Source organism: Bombina bombina, chromosome 5 (assembly GCF_027579735.1).
Source record: "Bombina bombina isolate aBomBom1 chromosome 5, aBomBom1.pri, whole genome shotgun sequence".
Classification (NCBI taxonomy): Eukaryota; Metazoa; Chordata; class Amphibia; order Anura; family Bombinatoridae; genus Bombina; species Bombina bombina.
The window spans coordinates 333,837,347-333,857,711 of record NC_069503.1 but is presented as its reverse complement, the minus strand read 5'-3'; the positions used below and the strand labels follow the sequence as shown (position 1 = coordinate 333,857,711).

At 36.9% G+C, this 20,365-nt stretch overlaps 1 protein-coding gene across 1 annotated transcript in view; it reads right to left on the bottom strand.

The window, feature by feature from the left end:
- HDAC9 (histone deacetylase 9) overlaps positions 1-20,365 on the bottom strand; it is a 2,434,493-nt gene that overhangs the window by 623,690 nt on the left and 1,790,438 nt on the right. Inside the window, exons 22-23 of the mRNA XM_053714127.1 lie at positions 13,949-14,068; positions 13,575-13,672 (exon numbers count right to left, since the gene is read on the bottom strand). Of these exons, the coding sequence (XP_053570102.1) occupies positions 13,575-13,672; positions 13,949-14,068 (218 nt within the window). The remainder of the gene's footprint in view (positions 1-13,574; positions 13,673-13,948; positions 14,069-20,365) is intronic.

Genomic DNA, 20,365 nt, shown 5'->3' with positions numbered 1-20,365 from the left:
GTTTTTTCACTGTAAGAGCAATAAAATTGTGGAACTCATTACCAAAGGAGGTAATGAATGCCAATAGCCTAGATACATTTAAAAATTGTTTTGTACATTTTCTGTCTAGAAACAAAATTCATGGATTTGATTGCTAGTATTAAATGGGTCTCCTTTTAGTCGGAGTATTTAAGCTTAACTGGAGCTTTTTGTAAGTAGTTTAGATTTGTATAGGTTGAACTCGATGGACTTCGGTCTTTTTTCAACCTGATCTACTATGTTACTATGTTACTATGGGCAAAAGAACACAAACACTGGACAGAGGAAGATAAAGTGTTTTGGACAGCAAATCTAAGTTAGAGGTGCTTGGATCACAAAGACGAAAATTTGGGAAACGCAGACCAAATGAAAAGATGCAGAAGAAGCATGGTGGAGGCAATATGGTGGTCTGGGGGTACTCTGTTGTTGGCAAAGTGGGATATTTGTACAGTTTATAAGGGATCTTGAAGAAGGAAGGCTATCACTCCATTTTGCAATGCCATGCCGTACCCTGTGGATGGCACTTGATTGGAGGATATTTCCTCCTACAACAGGACAATGACCCAAAGCACAGCTCCAAACTATGCAAGAACTATTCAGGGAATAAGGAGTCAGCTGGTATTCTTTCTTTATAGAGTGGCCAGCACAGTCACCATATCTCAACTCTATTGGGCTGTTGTGGGAGCAGCTTGACCATATGATATATAAGAAGCGTCCCTCAAGAGAATCCAACTTGTGGGAGGTGCTTCAGGTGCTTGTGGGAGGTGCTTCAGGAAGTATGGGGTGAAATTGACAATAATAATGCTAAAGGTATCCAAACCTGTAATTACAGCACATGGAGGATTCTTTGACGAAAGCAAAGTTTGAAGGACAAAATTATTATTTCACTTAAAATTCTATATTTCCTACTTTGTCAATGACTATATTTCCTATTCAAATACATTTCATGTATGTTTTCATAAAAAATAAGGAAATGTCTAAATGACCCCAAACATTTGAACGCCAGTGTATATACATACATACATACTGTATATACACATGTATATATACAAACATACAAATATTTGCATATATATATATATATATATATATATATTTATACACACATTTACAAATATATGCGCATATATATTTATATGTTTCTTAAAACAAAGTGATTTTTTTTAATAGAAATACTTTAAATACCTTTGTTCTTCACTTAGAAGAAAAAGTTATTCATATAGATATATAGCTATACATATATATTTTAAATTAATTTAAAGTATTTCTTATTGCACCTTCGCTTTAGTGCAGTTGGCCTAGTGCACCGTTGGGTTAGCAAAAGCCAGAATAGAGTACCCCATATAAATCTATGGGTATAGGGAGTTAGCATGCCTATGACATCCGACCTCCAGATGTTAGCGCACCTGAGTTTTCCGCTCAAGCACAAACTTTTAACTTCCAACTTGTAATATGTGCGCAAGAATACGAGCGCTATTGATTTAACTTGCGTGGTTCTAGATCACTATAGTGCCTTTATTTTTGCACTACACTTTTAATCTAGGCCACTGTATTTACTGAAATAAAAGTGTGCATGCACAACTGTCCCAAATCTTGCAGGATTGCTATGGGTTGAAAGTTATGTCCACTGACCCTGTTGCATCTTCCCCCATTAGGGCAAATGACATGGTTTCCACAGAGTGAAGTGGTTCTGCCCAAAGCATGATTCAGCTCTGCCTATGAAATGCCTATCCAGTGCACTGCACATCCCATGGCTTATGCCTCCTCCGTTGGGCGACTGCCCACAAGTCCCCTAAATTTCTTGTCCTGGAAATCCCCAGCGATTTGTTGGGAGCTATGCGCATGGGTATATGACTGTGTGTGTGTGTGCCAGTAACAATTATTATATGGTGTGTGTGTTTCTGTGTATGTGATTTTATGTGTGTGAATGTAAAACTTATTTTTAGTGCTTCTAGTGTGCATAAGTTTGTATTTGTTTATATGTAGTACTAGTCCTAAAGCCCGTTCACACGGGCCATTTTTTGCATTACAGTGGTCCCACCCCTGGCGTTCTCTCCCTCCCACTCTCTTTTGCTTTCTCTCTCTCCCCCTCTCTTTTGCGCTCTCTCCCCCTCTCTCTCTCCATCTCCCCCTCTCTCTCGCTCCCCTCTCTCTCTCGCTCCCCCCTCTCTCTCCCCCCTCTCTCTCTTTCTCTCTCTCCCCCCTTTCTCTCTCTCTCCCCTCTCTCTCTCTCTCCCCTCTCTCTATCTCACCCCTCTCTCTCTCTCCCTCCCCTCTATCTCTCTCTCTCTCTCCCCCCCTCTCTCTCGCGCCTCCTCTCTCTCTCGCCTCTCTCTTTCTCTCTCCACTCTCTCTGTCTCTCTCTCTCCCCTCTATCTCTCTCCCCTCTATCTCTCTCTCTCCCCCCTCTCTCTCCCCCCTCTCTCTCTCTCCCCTCTCTCTCCCCTCTCTCCCCCCCCTCTCTCCCTCCCCTCTCTCCCCCCCTCTCTCCCTCCCCTCTCTCCCTCCCCTCTCTCTCTCCCCCCTCTCTCTCTCTCCCCCCTCTCTCTCTCTCTCTCTCCCCTCTCTCTCTCTCCCCCTCTCTCTCTCTCCCCTCTCTCTCTTTCTCCCCCCCTCTCTCTCTCTCTCTCTCTCTCTCTCTCCCCCCTCTCTCTCCCCCCCCCTCTCTCTCTCCCCTCTCTCTGTGTCTCTCCTCTCTCTCTCTCTCTCTCTCTCTCCCCTCTCTCTGTGTCTCTCCTCTCTCTCTCTCCCCTCCCCCCCCCCTCTCTCTCCCTCTCCCCCCCCCTCTCTCTCTCCCCCCCCTCTCTCTCTCTCCCTCTCTCATTCTCTCTCTCCTCTCTTTCTCTCTCCCTCTCCCCCCTCTCTCTCTGTCTCTCTCTCCCTCTCCCCCTCTCTCTTTCCCCTCTCTCTCTCCCCCTCTCTCTCTCTCCCCCCCTCTCTCTCTCTCCCTCTCTCATTCTCTCTCTCCTCTCTTTCTCTCTCCCTCTCCCCCTCTCTCTCTGTCTCTCTCTCCCTCTCCCCCTCTCTCTTTCCCCTCTCTCTCTCCCCCTCTCTCTCCCCCCCTCTCTCTCTCCCCACATCTCCCCCCCCTCTCTCCACATATCCCCCCTCTCCCCACATCTCTCCACATCTCCCCCCTCTCTCCACATCTCCCCCCTCTCTCCACATCTCCCCACATCGCTCCCCTCTCTCCACATCTCCCCCCTCACTCCACATCTCCCCCCTCTCTCCACATCTCCCCCCTCTCTCCACATCTCCCCCCTCACTCCACATCTCCCCCCTCTCCCCACATCTCTCCCCTCTCTCCACATCTCCCCCCTCTCTCCACATCTCCCCCCTCTCTCCACATCTCCCCCCTCTCTCCACATCTCCCCCATCTCCCCACATCTCTCCCCTCTCTCCACATCTCCCCCCTCTCTCCACATCTCCCCACATCTCTCCCCTCTCTCCACATCTCCCCACATCTCTCCCCTCTCTCCACATCTCCCCCCTCACTCCACATCTCCCACATCTCTCCACATCTCCCCCCTCACTGCACATCTCCCCCCCTCTCCCCACATCTCCCCACATCCCTCCACCCTCTCTTGAGCTGTTTGAGCTCTCTCCACTGCCCTTCACGGGCCTTCACGCTAGGCTCCGCCCCTTTCACGGGCTTTCGCGTTAGACCCCGCCCCCTTCACGATCGACCACGCCCACTTCTGCTCGGCGCAGTCGGCAGAACAGGTAGGGACTTAGGCCAGTGTGTTTGTCCGCGTGCTGTCTCTACTGCGCATGACAGCTTCGGACAAACACACTTGGCCTTTTATAGTATAGGATGTGTAAAACAACGAGAATCTACATTTGTAAAAATAAACGTTATGTTCATAAGGTAGCTATCCTGTCTGTGACATTAATTTAATGAACATGTTCCTATATTAATTATGGCAATGTATAACATTTTCTGATTATGCAGATGTTTGCTATTGGCTGCTTGGTATGTTCATACATAAAAACCTGTACATTTTTTTTATCAAAGTCTATTTAATTCTATCAGAAATGTTTCCAGTGGAAGGGGGGGCAAAAATATAATTTAACATATATATATATATATATATATATATATATATATATATATATATATACAGGTGGCCCTCATTTTACAATGGTTCAATTTACACCGTTTCAGAATAACAACCTTTTTTTCCAGTAATGTGACTGCTATTGAAAAGCATTGAGAAGCAGTGCATTTATTAAAATATCCAGTAGGTGGAGCTTTCAGCTTGTGTTGCAGCAAAGCCAAGCAAGGTGAAATTAATCAGTTTAACCAGACCTGAGCTATCGAGCAGATTTCAAAGGAACAAGATCTTCCTGTCTATAACTCAGTCCAGATTGGAAAGCATAGAAAGAACTCTTTGCAGAAAAATGCAAGTGAAGTCTGTGTTGTGTGATTATTTTATTAGGTTTATAATGCTGTCTAGCAAATGTTTTTGTTCATTTAAGTTAGTTTAATTATATATTATGTGTTGTGTGATTATTTTATTAGGTTTATAATGCTGTCTAGCATTTAAAGTCTTCATTTAAAAGCTTTAAAAATAATGTATTAAGTGTTACTTATGACAATTTTGAGAGGGGCCTGGAACCTATCTCCCTCACTTCCCATTGACTTACATTATAAACTGGGTTTCAATTTACAACGGTTTCGATTTACAACCATTCCTTCTGGATCCTAACCCCGGCGTAAACTGAGGGCTACCTGTATATATATATATATATATATATGTATGTGTGTGTGTGTGACAACATGTATGGCAGGACAAAGATGCTTGTTGTACATGTCCTTCAAATAAAAAGTCACTGAAGTGGTTGCTTATGCTTAGATATGGAGAACACAATTCCAAGGAGGGACATTTGCTTCTTTTATTACTGTTCATCTAATATTTTTGTGTTTACCTAATTTTAATAAAATAAATGTTGATGACTCCCAATTATCATATACACTCACCCTGTTTTACTAATAAAATATAGACAGGCAAAACAAACATCACAAAAGCCACACACAACATTTTAGCAGAACATACTCTTATACACTGCAATTTATATAGAGAGGATGTGAAAATGAATGCTTTTTTATTATTTACTTTATATAAATTATCTAGTGATGAGAAATCTAAAGCTGTGTGAAAATGTATCAGGCATTTAAAACAATCAGTGATTGATGGTTTATACATAGTCCATATGCTAAGATTCACTAAGATGAGAATATTTAAAGGGACAGTCTAGTCAAAATTAAACTTTTATGATTCAGATAGGTCATGTAATTTTAAACAACTTTCTAATTTACTTTTATTATCAAATTTGCTTTTTTCTCATGGTATTCTTTGTTTAACCCTTTGGCTGCTAAGCCATTTCCCACCTGGGTGCTAATATTTTCTTTTTTTTTTTACTTTTTTTTTTTACAGACCCCCAATACTTACACTGTTGGAGAGGTTAGACGATTACCTTTCCAATGGTGGGTCTTGGGGGTCTGTGGCTGCTTAGATGCCTGAGATACAGGCTTCTAAGCAGCATGCCCTCTCCTCCTATACTTAACATTGTTAAGTATAAATAAAGTTGCGCGGTGACATCATCACGTAATTGCGCGTGACGTCACCACGCATCACGTGAAGCCCCAGTTATGCCTGTCACTCTTCAGGCACAATCGCCGGGGTAGGAGTGGGTGGGAGCCCCCAGATCTCCCTCAAGGTGGGAGAGTGCTCATGACGGCTCAGAGCCGTCATTAGCACTCAAAGGGTTAAAGCTAAACTTAGATAGGCTCATATTCTAACATCTAAACCCTTGAAGGTCGCCTCTTATCTCAGGGCATTTTGACAGTTTTTCACAGCTAGAGGGCGTTAGCTCATGTGTGCTATATAGATAACATTGTGCTCATGTCTGTGGCGTTACTTATGAGAGGGCACTGATTGGTTAAAATGCAAGTCTGTACAAAATAACTGAAAAAATGGGGCAGTCTGCAGAGGCTTAGATATAAGGTAGTCACAGAGCTAAAAAGTGTATTTTTATAACCGTGTTGGTTATGCAAAACTGAGGAATCAGTAATAAAGGGATTATCTTTCTTTTAAAAAAATAAACATTCTGGAGTAGATTGTCCCTTTAAAGTGCCATAAAACAGGTTGAGATCTGTGCATATCCTAAAATGGCTAATTAATTAAAATAGTTTGCATATAAAAATTGTTTAAAAATTGCTGGCAAGTATTTTAAAATAATTTTCAAAAATAAGCAAAATAATTACATAGCTAAGCTGCCTGGGGCAGACAACTCCACCACCCCCCCATAAGTGTTTAGACACAGGCATTGTATTTCAACTGAGTTTACAGCTTCTAGGCATGCTCCAGCAGATAATCCCTATTCACTTTTGTATTCTACCGAAAGCAACCATAAATATAGATAAAGCCATAAAAGGAATTGTGTGGGGGGGAGTTAGAGCTTTACAATAAAGAGTTAATGGCGAAGCACTGCAGTATAAATTTGTCGGTAAAGTAATTAATGTATATATTATTATATTTTGTCTCTATCTATCTCTGTCCCTTTAAGGGAGAAAATTGTGTATAATTTTATGAGACCTACTGAATCATGTTGATATCAAACAACCTTTAGATAATAAGCACCATAAAATTTGATTAGAACCACAGGATTCTCTGACTGTAAAAACAGCTGTCACTTTAGTACAAGTATTGCTAAATAATGCAATCTTACTTCACTTACTTTATCACTTATTCATTTTTATAACGTGCAAAAAAATAATGTTCCTTTTTAATTTTTTATTAAATGAAAACTAAAGCAGTACGAAGGGAAAAAGCACAGATCAGCTTTTCTAATATTTAAATTCTTTATATTTATACAGTTTTAAAAGAGGAGCTGGCTAATGGATGCAAATAAATCTAAGCTTTAGACTCCATATCTGCTTTCTTAACATATTTTATCCCATTGTAAGCTATGTTTATAAAACATCATTTGAGTATAAAATTGCTGAATGAACATGTAATGTTACATTCAAATTCAGCTGTTGTAGTTTGTTTTTTTTAAGAATACTTCAATCTGAAGGCAGAACAGCTGGTTTTGATGTCATCAGCTATAGAGAGTTATTTCTTGGCTCTTGGCTTGCGCTCAACAAGATAACCAGATAAATGATGTCTCTCCCTGACACTTTTCATATGATATACACAGACGCATGTATTCTAAATTATACTCAGTATGTGTGTGTATATTGTATATGCAAGGATGTGTGGGTATATTTATATGTATATATATGTATATATATATATATGTGTGCGTGTGTGTGTGTTTATGCACATATATGTGTATCCGTATGTGTGCACATATGTAATTTGTATATATGTGTGCGTGTGTGTGTGTTTATGCACATATATGTGTATCCGTATGTGTGCACATATGTAATTTGTATATATGTGTGCGTGTGTTTATGCACATATATGTGTATCCATATGTGTGCACATATGTAATTTGTATATATGTGTGCGTGTGTATTGTATGTTTTTTATTATTTTGTAGATGTGTGTGTATGTGTTTATTAACATGTGTATGTGTGCTTAGGTGTGTACATGTGTGTGTATATCTGTATGTGTATTCATGTCTTTGTTTTTACGTGTATGCAAGTATATTGGTAAGACTAACATTGTTTTATATAAAATGGATATAAAAAAAACTGTACTAAGGCTTCCAAGAATTACAAGTTGTTGTTTTTTATGTTAAGTGAAATATAAATTCTGGAATCTTTCACAATTTTGACTACAATCTGTTACATTCCACACTTACATAAACTTTCACCCTTTGTCAAGAATATCAGATTTATTTGGGTGCACACTCCAGACATGTTCACCCTCATATTTAAAGTGGCATGTGGTTACGATGTCTGTAAAGCCCCTCTAATTAGTTCTAAGATGTACAAAACGTAGTGTCTTGTATAGTTGCTTCACTTGGCCAAATAGACAACAGTTTATTGGAACGTAGGTGACTGTAGACATCTTCCTACAAATTCTCAAACACAATGGCGAATATTTATCAAGCACCACATGGAGCTTGATGTCCCGTTTTTCCAGCGAGCCTTCAGCCTTCTAAAGGCCGCTGCTCCGTAACCTGTCCGCCTGCTCTGAGGCAGCAGACAGACATCGCCAGAAAGCAACCTGATCGAATACGATCGGGTTTATTGACACCCCTGCTAGTGGCCGATTGGCCGCAAATCTGCAGGGGGCAATCGGCCCCCTGCTGGTGCAATGATAAATGCAGAGAGCGTATGCTGTCGGCATTTATCGTTATGCAGCGGACATGATCCGCAATATCGGATCATGTCCGCTCGCACAATGATAATTCAACCCCAATTCTCTGATTCAGCTGGTGCTAATAAATCTGTATTTACAATTAAAGAATAATATCTCACCTTGAGACACTTCATATAATTTTAAGAGAGATGATTTGTAAACTGTTGCCATGTTAAATAAGGTATGCTAATAAATTATCATAAATGGACATAAAAATCAAAATTAAGTTTTAAAGGACCACTAAAGTCAAAATTACATTTTCATGTTTCAGATTAAGCACACAATTTGAAACAACTTTCCTAGTAACATCCATTATCTAGATATGAACAATATGCACAGAATATACATATATGCATTTTGTGATTGGCTGATGGCTGTCCTGCAATGCAGTGAGAAGGAAAAGAAAACTAAACTTTGAAATCTGTCAGAAACAAAATGTACTACTCATGTGAAATTCAAACTAAGTGCTTTTGCATTGTCTATTTATTATGATTTTTTATTATACTATTCTACTCTAAGTAGTTCTTTACAAAAAAACTTTTCAATTTACTTGGTTTGGTCCATTTTATTTTTCACAAGTTAATTTAATATCTTAGTCCAAATTGTTTGTGACAGGGATACCAGTCCTGTTAAAATTTGAGATCAAGCCCTAAGGGGTCGATTTATCAATCTGCAGTGGACAGGGTCGTAGATACGCGTCCCTCTCCGCCGCAGCTCGCCTCTGGCTTCTTGTGAGAACCTGCAGTCATAGAGGGTCTAAAGGCTTGCAAAGCCTTTGTTAAATTGACCCCTTTGTATTTATTCCACCCATAATGCCACTTATATCATCAATAAGATTTCATTCAATGTGTACAGATAACAAATTGATTCAGAATTCAGCAAGATCGTTGTGTTCTATTATCCTAACCATACTCATTGCAATATAAACACTATATATAAATAATATGCAATTGGTTACTATAGTATTGATTGCAATGTTTTTGAATTTTCGTTTATATCTGAAAAACAGAAAACTATTTTTTTTAATCCAGCAACAAAGTAATCACAATTTTTCAAAGTCAAAAACATAATTGTTATAATATCCAATCTCCATTTTCCCACAACTGCTCCCTGAACATCAGATAATGGGATGCCGATCGACAAATACGAAAAGTTTAAATATAAAATCAGGAATCTGCATTTTTTTAAACTTAAATAACTGTCAGTCAATCATTAAACATTAAAACATTAAAAATGTGACCAATATGCAACATGGCTCCTATCTGGGAGTGCTTCCTGTTAATGGAGTTATTTGAGTACATGTGTGTGTTTGTGCAAATGGAGAGAGTGGCTTTTATTTTTTGCTAAAATAAGTTTTTTTTGATGAAATGTACTAGTAAGTATACATTGGTATTGATGTTTGTATTGATTTTGCAACTGGTGATATTTTGTAGATATGTTTGAATACTGAAGATGATAATGACGTATTAAGTATTATTTTTTTATTTAGCGTAAATCTATCATCATCAATAAGGGACATCATTGTTGTTGACATCTTGTTTTTCTGGTCTGAGCATGCACAGATAGTTGTCCCATACGTGTTATCAGTCAATCTATGGGTCTTTAGGATCAAGTGCCTTTGGCTGTTGAACTCGATGTATCCATTTTGTTAGATTGTTTTGGCCAATGTCAATATTATTCATGCAAAGAATGGGTGAATTTTCTGATCTCCACTCTGATCCAATATACTATTTTTCAGATATGTGTTATCTTGTATTGTGATTGCTCTGATATTAAAAATGGCATATTAAAAGCAGTAAAAAAAATAAATGATAAACACAAGCAGAATGATTGGAACTGACCACTATATTTAATAAATGACAATATAGTTGGATAAAATTTGTATTGTATGTTACACTATTGTAGTTTTTCAATAATGCAATTGGCCAAAAGACTGCACTATTAAAAATGCAAGCCCTATAGAAAGACCAACAACGTACAGGGTTAGTCATTGGTCTTTAAGGGGTTAACCTACACCTACATTTCTGTTTGCTGTTCCAATGTTTTAAGCAAAAAAATGCAAGCCCCATAGAAAGACCAGAATCATACAGGGTACGTCCCTGGTCTTTAAGGGCTTAAACTACATCTAAATGTCTGTTAGCTAATCCAATGATTAAAGCTTTTGAAAATCGCTGTTTATCATTGAATGCTTATATATAAATAAACTTTGGTTGTACAATGGTGTAGCCATAATGTATAAAAGCAATGTGACATAAGAGTTTATTGACAGCTTATATCACAATGTATTTTTTCATTGTCATTGTATACCTGGTGGCTAGATTAAATGTTTAGTAATAAAGAAGGCTAAAATATATATAGATAATAGATTTCTCTACTAGTAATCAATAATAACAAAAAAACAATATTTGATTTTTCTTGGGCAAAAGTACTAAACTGTAATTATTAAATTATATGAGTATTAAACTTAAAGGACTATTAAATAGAGTAGAATTGCATAAGAAACCAATGCATAATAAAAAAAAAACAATGAAGTAGTAGCACTTGCTTTGAATTTTAAATGTGCAGTGGATTTTCTACTTCAATATGCTAACCCCCTGTTTCATGTGACAGCCATCAGCCAATGACATACTTGTATACGTATACACTGTAAAGTCTTACACATTCTCAGTAGTAGCTGGTGCCTCAGAAAGAGTGAAAGTAAAAAGTCTCCACAATTTGACAATGGAAGTAAATTGGAAAAGCTCTTAAAACAGCAGGCTCTGTCTGAATTATGAAAGTTTAATTGTGTCACTTTTGTTTAAAAAAATATGTTTAAATCCTGCATGTGTATTATTACTTAAAATAAACAAACAAACAAACAAAAAAAATAACTTTGAAGTTGGATGTCTGGGTACAACTTATCTATAGGGAACCCCCCCCCCAGATTTATTGGTGTGCAATGACACTTCTCAAAAGCAGAAGCAAACTTTTACAGCAGAACGTCCATTTTTCTAGAAATAAAACTGTGTTAATACTAATATATTTGTTCTCTCTACTATGGCAAATACATTTTAAGTCCATAAAAGACTGACTTGTTAATATGCAATTTACAAATTATTCTACAAGCAGCTTCTAGTTTAATAAGATAAACAAGAAGGCTTTCAATCAACTCACTACAATTGTTAAGTTTGGAAGATACTGTAGTATTTATTCTATTTAATTATAATCCTAAAAGTGTATTAAAACATGTGATGTTCTCATTGCCAAATTATAAAAAAAATTAAGATATACAAATACGTTTATCATCTAAACAAAAAGAGGATATCTAAGATCCCTATAGGAGGAGCTCAAGAGGGCAAATAAAAATAGACAGTTGTTAGAATAGGATTGACCAAAAATCAGGATTCTGATTGGCCCATGTGCCTATACGTTAGAGACCAATACATCCAATAGCGTAAAACCCTGGGGTCACATGGGTGATGCATTAGGGGAGTGACTCAAAGCCATTAGGGGATTGGTAGTGGCTACTATACTACTGCCCCAATCAATTTAGGGGATTAGCGTTGTTTGCAAACAGTTCACGCACATGTACCATGCCCAGTATCAAAGTCTCGTATCACATTGGAAATTGTTTAATATTCAAAATAGAGGTAAGAACCAAGGCACCACTCAATATACTTACTCTACTTCAAATAATAATAATACTGGTCATATAATACTGGGCTGGCATGTTTATGATCGCATTTAGTAGTTATTATAGAAAAAACTCTTTATTATCCTGCGGAATCATTGTTTTTAATTCCAATCTTTAACATGACAATGTTGTTTTGATTAATTACAACCCTCAATACACAGGTGTGACAACTAACTACTAATGAGACAAAGGGTATTCTGATTGGTATTTACACTAATTGTAGGGGGGTGGGGTGAGTTCATTTTGCCTTAAGTAGCATAGCCCTATATAAGGGTGAAATATATGTCATGTACTTATGCCTGATGAAACGGTGCTAGTCGTGAAACGCGTTGCATACTTACTGTATGTACATATTGAGCATGAGCTGTTTTTAATTTGTTTTTATTCCATTAAATTTGAGAAGTGTTATCAATAGCTCTTTGTGCCTTGTTCATACTTTCATCTACGCTACCTTGGGAGGTTTGATATAGCCTCTCCTCTACCTTTTTGAGTGAAATACTGATTCACACATGTGGCGCCTCTTTCCTTGTCTTTATTACGTTTATCATCTGATTTAGTAATAAAATAAAAAATGGAATTCAAATTTGGTAGAATAGCTTTTAAAAATTAATGTATTTGTTAAAAATTTATTTAGTAAGAGTGAGCCTTTCAAACATACAGTCATGGGTGTCTGAAGGGGGAAAAAGGGGGAAATTAGCACAAATTTTGCAATAACGATTTTTGTTGCGGGTATGTACATTACAATACCCTAATTTTCCCATTAAAATGTATTGCTTATTTCAAATATGATTATATACCAGTTTAAAGTAAACTAATAATAATAAATATGAAAAAAAAAGTTTTTATCATGCATTTTACATAGGAAACCTTTTATATGATTAAGTTAATTTCTTTTCATTTCATCATTATTATATTAGTTATGTTAATTGTATGTAAACTATATGTTAATTAGTTCCTATGCATAAATAATACATTTCCATACACTTTAAACATTATTTAATAATCTTTGAAATGTTTGCTGCCTGCAAAAAAAAGCCTTTACCTTTTTCTAAAAGGTTTCTCATTCATAATAATTTGTTTAAATGTGCACTCAGATAAAAGGTTCTGAAGTGAAGCGGACATGTCTAAACGAGCTAACAGGGAAATACTTTTATATAGTGCAAACTGTTTTTTTTTTTTTTAATAGCATTATGAAAAAAAAAATTACAACGTTCTTTGTTTTTGTAATTAAATTTAAATCTAGTTTTAAGAATATATAAAATTGAATCAAACACGCAGGATTCCCAAACCAGCCTGGAAGTATGATACCTTTTTAAGTACATAAAACATATTTAAATAGTTTTAAGGTAGTTAAAATGCTGCAAATAAAATATAAATATAAACAGCACATGTTCCCTTTGTCTTCAAATGTGGAATAAAAAACAGAGATTATGAATAATGAGTGAAAAAATATTACTTACCTTTTATCTGTAAAATACTTAACCATATTTTTGATAAATGACTACAATATAAACAGTTGTTTTATCCATTGTTGAATACAATAAATGTTTAAGAAATTCTGCACCAACCTGAAGGCAGTAAGGTACTCAATATCTCCCATGGGAGGATCCAATCCACCTGTCCAAGCAATATTAACATTAAATCCTTCTCCAGGGCCAGCTCCAACCTAAAAACAGGAAAAGCATCACATAAAAAATAAATTATAATATGAAAATATATAAACTATTTGCTTCTGAGGAGATCAAACAAAATGTCTTGTCAAGTCAGTTCAGCTTTGTTTGACAACTTTGCTTTACTATGGGCTATAGTCCCAGTGGACAATTTTGCAATCTAGTGCAATTTAAAGAGCCAAAGAATGATGAGAAAATTAGGGGTAATCATGCAAAGCAATTAGACCTGAATATTACAAACAAAAAAATGGGCTTTAAGAAATAAACCTAACCTCATCTGGGGATCCACTGCCAGGGAAGAAGTTGCCTTCATCATAGCGGTGGAGGGAAATATACAGGATGCTGGGGTCAGAGTAAAAAGCTTGCTGTGTACCGTTTCCATGGTGAACATCCTAAAGGTGAAGCAAAACATGACATATGCAAGAATGTTCAGCTAGAATTGAAACTTGGAATAAACTACATTAAAGCTGCAGCATTTCTTTTTAATTTTATTTTCTTTATATTTTCTTCTTTTTTTGTTCATTTTTTTACAATCCTTTACTTCCTGAAGTATCAAGCAAATCACTATTTAATGCACTTATTTTTTATGCTAGCTTTTTAAAATCAGGAAACTATAGCAAGCATGCCCTGGAGACTCCAGATGAGCCGTCATTGAAAGGACCCAGTCCTTTTGTACAATTAGATATTTATACACCAGTACTTTGTACCTCTTGTCACAGTGATGGAATCTAGCATCCTGTTTTATAGAGGAATTTTATGACTTATTAACTGCCAACAGTTCATAACCTCTCAAGCTTAATTAACTATCCTCATTGGCTTCTGAAGGAAGCCTAATGTTTAATTACAAAAAAAAGTATTTTGAAAAAGGTCTGGGGTTAAGAGACATATTTTCCCAATTCTTGACAGAATACTAAACATAAATGTATTCATTGATTTGCCAAGTTCCACTACTAAGGTCAAAGGCTTTGCAACCAGCTGAGTAAATTGGCTTTCTTAAAGAATTCTGTTCACTAAGTTAGTCCCACTGCAACCAGGCGGACATCAAAAGCCATGCCAGATGCAGATAGGACTTCATACTTCATTTTTGCTAAATCATGACGGCAAAAGTTGAAGACATTTAAGTACAGTATGATCTCATTTAAATGGCAACATTGCCCTAGAAAAGAGATATTTCCACGATTTTTTCAATCAAAGGCAGAAGGCTGAATTTGAGACACATGGCTATGCTGCTGTATTTAAAGACATGTAATACAACCACTGAAATGTGAGATTGATTGAAAAGAAAATCTAATAAAATACTTAATTCTATGTATAGTTATTCACATAAAACTGGCTATTTCTCAAGAGAAATTTGTCATATGTTTTCACATATGAGGTTGTTTATGGTGATGTGTATTAAAAAATTGTATTTTTAAAAAATAGCAAACATTATGTCACCAAACATTAAAAGTCAGAGTTAGAATATAACCCATACTATATTGTCTTTTTCAATCAGCATTGAGGAAATCTCTAATCAAATTGCTGAAATTGTTTCAAAGTCTCTAAATGTATTTTTTATATATAAATAACAATACTTTTAATATTAGAAATGTAAAGAACAATGCAAAAGTTTTTTTTACTATAATCTGAAAAGAGAATGATTTAAAAATATATCTTTTTCCCTATATTTAACATTGACTGGACTATTTACTTTTTCATATAATAATGTGCATAACTTACTTTACTAATCAGATAATTGAGCATCTCAAATCAATTTTTTTTTTCATAACTAAAAATATTTTAGTACAAGGGGGAGTTCTTAACAAAGTTATAAACAAGCAATAAGGTATTGCATCTTACAAAAGTTTATAAAATTAGTCTTTATGCATAAAAAATAAACAGTATTTAAAATGTTTGAACCCTTGTGCTTATTTATCAGGCCTATATACCATCTCCCATTTCTATTGGAAATCTGTAAAAAAAATCCAATGTGTTTATTAGAATTAAATATCTTTAAAAAATAAAGTTCACACTTTTCCATTATTACAAACACACAAATAACCAATTCACATTTTATCCATGAAGCTTCTGAGGTAACTAATTCCACCTTCACATAACAAATTGTGCAAGATTTGTCAGTGTTCACATGGACAAGGTTCATAGGTAGTAAATCTGTACACCTCGGAATATAACGTGTGGACAGCATTCACTTCCTATGTTTATCATTGTACAAGCAGACACTTGTGCAATGCTACCCTCAGGCTTGTCAATCAACCCAATCAGAACAGTCTGGGGTGATTTTCATTTGTTACCTCTGAGGTGGTAGAGAGGGTTTAGGAAGCAGCAGGTTCAGCAATAGGGGCATTTGACCTTTGATAAACCTATCCCATTGTTTCAATTAATTTTCCATGTGTATCAGAGATGCTTAAAACATTTAATTTAAAGTGAAATAATTATTGGAAGTGGGCTCATACCTATAACTGTTAGCACAGACTTCAGGTTTGTGCACCATAGACTAAATTTAACCCAAGCATTTTTTCCCCAATGCACATACTTATTAACAAAGGATATAAAATACCAAAAAAACACAATTGATTAATTATACTTTTAGCCGGTAATATAGAGATGAATGTAGCTATTTCCCCTAAGTAATCAGCTCTTTTACCTGTAAAAAAAATACAAATCCCCCCCCAACATTAAAACCCACCACCCACACAACCAACCCTACTCTAAAACCCACCCAATACCCCCTTAAAAAAACCTAACACTAACCCCTTGAAGATCACCTGACCAGGAGAAGTCTTCATCCAAGCCAGGCGAAGTGGTCCTCCAGATGGGCAGAAGTCTTCACCCAGACGGCATCTTCTATCTTCATCCTTGATTGGAACAGCCTATAGAATCCCAGCTCAATGCTATTGGCTGATTGGATCAGCCAATAGGATTTTTTCTACCTTAATTCCGATTGGTTGATAGAATTCTATCAGCCAATCGGAATTAAAGGGACGCCATCTTGGATTACGTCATTAAAAGGAATCTTCATTCAGTGTTAGAAGTCAGAAGGAAGAGGATGCTCCGCGTCCTATGGCTTAAAGATGGACCTGCTCCGAGCCGGATGGATGAAGATAGAAGATGCCGTCTAGATGAAGACTTCTGCCTGTCTGGAGGACCACTTCTCCCGGCTTTGTTGAGGACTTAGGCCCGGTTGGATGAAGACTTCTCCCGGTAAGGTGATCTTCAAGGGGTTAGTGTTAGGTTTTTTTAAGGGGGTATTGGGTGGGTTTTAGAGTAGGGTTGGTTGTGTGCGTGATGGGTTTTAATGTTGGGGGGGATTTGTAATTTTTTTTACAGGTAAAAGAGCTAATTACTTTGGGGCAATGCCCCGCAAAAGGCCCTTTTAAGGGCTATTTGTAATTTAGTGTAGGGTAGGGCTTTTTTATTTTGGGGGGCTTTTTATTTTGTTAGGGGGATTCGATTATGTGTTATTAGTTTAAAAATCTTGTAATTTGTTTATTATTTTCTGTAATTTAGTGGGTTTTTTTTTTGTACTTTAGCTAATTTGATTTAATTGTATTTAATTTAGGGAATTAATTTAATTATAGTGTAGTGTAACTTAGGTTAGGTTTTATATTACAGGTACTTTTGTATTTATTTTAGCTAGGTAGTTATTAAATACTTAATAACTATTTACTAACTATTCTACCTAGTTAAAATAAATACAAACTTGCCTGTAAAATAAAACTAAACCCTAAGATAGCTACAATGTAACTATTAGTTATATTGTAGCTATTTTAGGATTTATTTTACACGTAAGTATTTAGTTTTAAATAGGAATAATTTAGTTAATGATAGGAATTTTATTTAGATTTATTTAATTTATATGTAAGTTAGGGGGTTAGGGTTAGACTTAGGTTTAAGGGTTAATAAATTTAGAATAGTGGCGGGGACGTTGGGGGCAGCAGATTAGTAGTTAATAAACATAATGTAGGTGGCGGCGATGTTGGGGGCAGCAGATTAGGGGTTCATAAGTATAATGTAGGTGGCGGTGGTGTCTGGAGCGGCAGATTAGGGGTTAACAGTTATAATGTAGGTGTTGGCGATGTCGAGGGCGGCAGATTAGGGGTTTATAAGTGTAAGATTAGGGTTGTTTAGACTCGGGGTTCATGTTAGGGTGTTAGGTGTAAACATAAATGTTATTTCCCCATAGGAATCAATGGGGCTGCATTAAGGAGTTTTACGCTGCGTTTTTGCAAGTGTTAGACTTTTTTTCAGCCGGCTTGATTCCTATGGGGAAATCGTGCACGAGCACGTTACACCAGCTCACCGCTAACGTAAGCAGCGCTGGTATTGGAGTGCGGTAATGAGCAAAATTTTGCTCAATGCTCACTTCTTGTAATACCAGCACTGTCTGTAAGTGAGCGGTGAGCATAAACTGCTCGTTAGCACCGCACAGCCTCTAACGCAAAACTCGTATTCTAGGTGTATGTGTTTCTTGCACATTCAGTGTACTTAAATTACAAATTACGGTGTGCATATTAAATACAATTTATCCCTGCACAATTTACATACAAATTTTAAGTTTTTTACACCATTTTTGATCAACAATTAGGTAACGATTTTTTTTATGCACCTTAACACTACCATTTTACCTGTGTATTTATATATGAATATCAATTATTTGTTTTTACGATTTTTAATTTACGATTTTCATTGTGCACTTTTGTAATGTATGCATCTCTTTCCCATACGGAAAAGGCAGTATACACCCTTGGCAAGACACCTTGTTTTTAGGGTAAAAAGTGGCTTTAGATAATTCCACCAGGGAAATAGAAGTACTGGCTAGCATTCTTAAATAATCTCACCAGCCCAGAGATCTTTAGCTTGTCAGGCCTTAAATTACATATTCACACACATAGAAGAACCATATTTGGATTGTCTATTATATAAAAAACACAGAAAGAGGCGCCAATGGTGCAGATCAATGGTGCATTTTAGGATGTGAGCACAGGAGACGTGCACAGGGTACTCACTTGTAAGAAAGGCATTCAATCATGCCCATAGAAGCAGGCTGGATTTCTGCAGCAGTCCAGCTAGCTGATCACTTTCCAGGTGAATATCCAAGATGCAGGAAACCAGCAAACCAGGAGTGCATAAAGATGATCAGGAATAGGGATTAATCGCCCTATAGGTAGCGTAGGGTCAGAGAGATACTTAACACTGTGCTCCTCCTGACCCTGGGAGCTGCAGTCAGTGCAATGGAAATGTTTTACAAGTGAGTACCCTGTGCACGTCTCCTGTACTGACATCCTAAAATGCATCATTGATCTGCACCATTGGCGCCTATTTCTGTGTTTTTTATATAATAGATCTCCTTCTTTTGAATAAAGTAAGAGAGCTGCCTGTACTATCCTGCACATCATACCTGCAACTGTGGGACATTGCCAAAACTGGAAATTGGAACATTAAGTATTTCTTTATGTGACATTTTTTGTTGCTTTGTATCTGCTTTGAGATATTTGTGGGCGTATGGGACATTAAGATTTGGATTCCCACAATATTATTAACATATATATATATATAGTATTTCTCATTGTTACATATTGTCTGACATCTTATTTTTATGTCACTGTTACATCTTTTTACTGTGTGTTCTTGAGCGCCTCCTAGAGGATTATATTTATTATATATTGTATGTTAGATATTAATCTTTGGGTTTAGATGTTATCATATTTGGATTGTGTAACGGTAAAGCCCTGAGGAGACTTGATACTATATTGAAGAACATTCTGAGATTCAGTGGATAGTAGACACAATAAACGCGCCTAAAATATAAAATAATTTACTCTCGTATACAGGATTAGATATTTCTATTAAACTGTTAGCACAGGGCAAGTAGTATATATCAGTAGGCAATAAGAAATATGTTTTTTGTCTATTTATAATATTGAGTGGTCTAATACATTTTTCATGACCAATAACCATGGCAAACCAATAATCTTTTAACAGTGTGTTTAATTGTCAGTAGTGATGTCGCGAACAGTTCGCCGGAGAACAGTTCCCGGTGATCATAGCTTGTTCGCGTTCGCTGCGGCGGGCGAACATATGCAATGTTCGGTCTGCCCCCTATTTGTCATCATTGAGTAAACTTTGACCCTGTATCTCACAGTCTGCAGACACATTTCAGCCAATCAGCAGCAGACACTCCCTCCCAGACCCTCCCAGCTCCTGGACAGCAGCAATTTTAGATTCATTCTGATCCTGCATTCTTAGTGAGAGGAGGGATAGTGTAGCTGCTGCTGATTTTATAGGGAAATTGATAGCTAGGCTAGTGTATTCAGTGTCCACTACAGTCCTGAAGGACTCATCTGATCTCTGCTGTAAGGACAGCACCCCAAAAAGCATTTTTTAGGGCTACATCAGTCGTTTGTTTTTTTTCTTTGTAATCTAATAGCAGTTGCCTGCCTGGCACTGCCGGCCTGTGTGTCAGGCTCACAGCATATACTGTGCCTACTTGCTCAGTGCCACCAGTCATATCTGGTGTAACATTAGTCTAAATTAAAAAAAAAAAAACGTTTATATCAGTCTGCTAGTGTAATCTAATTTCAGTTGCCAGGCCATCCTGCCACTGCCAGCCAGCCTGTGTGTCAGTCTCACAGCATATACTGTGCCTACTTCCTCAGTGCCACCAGTCATATCTGGTGTAACATTAGTGT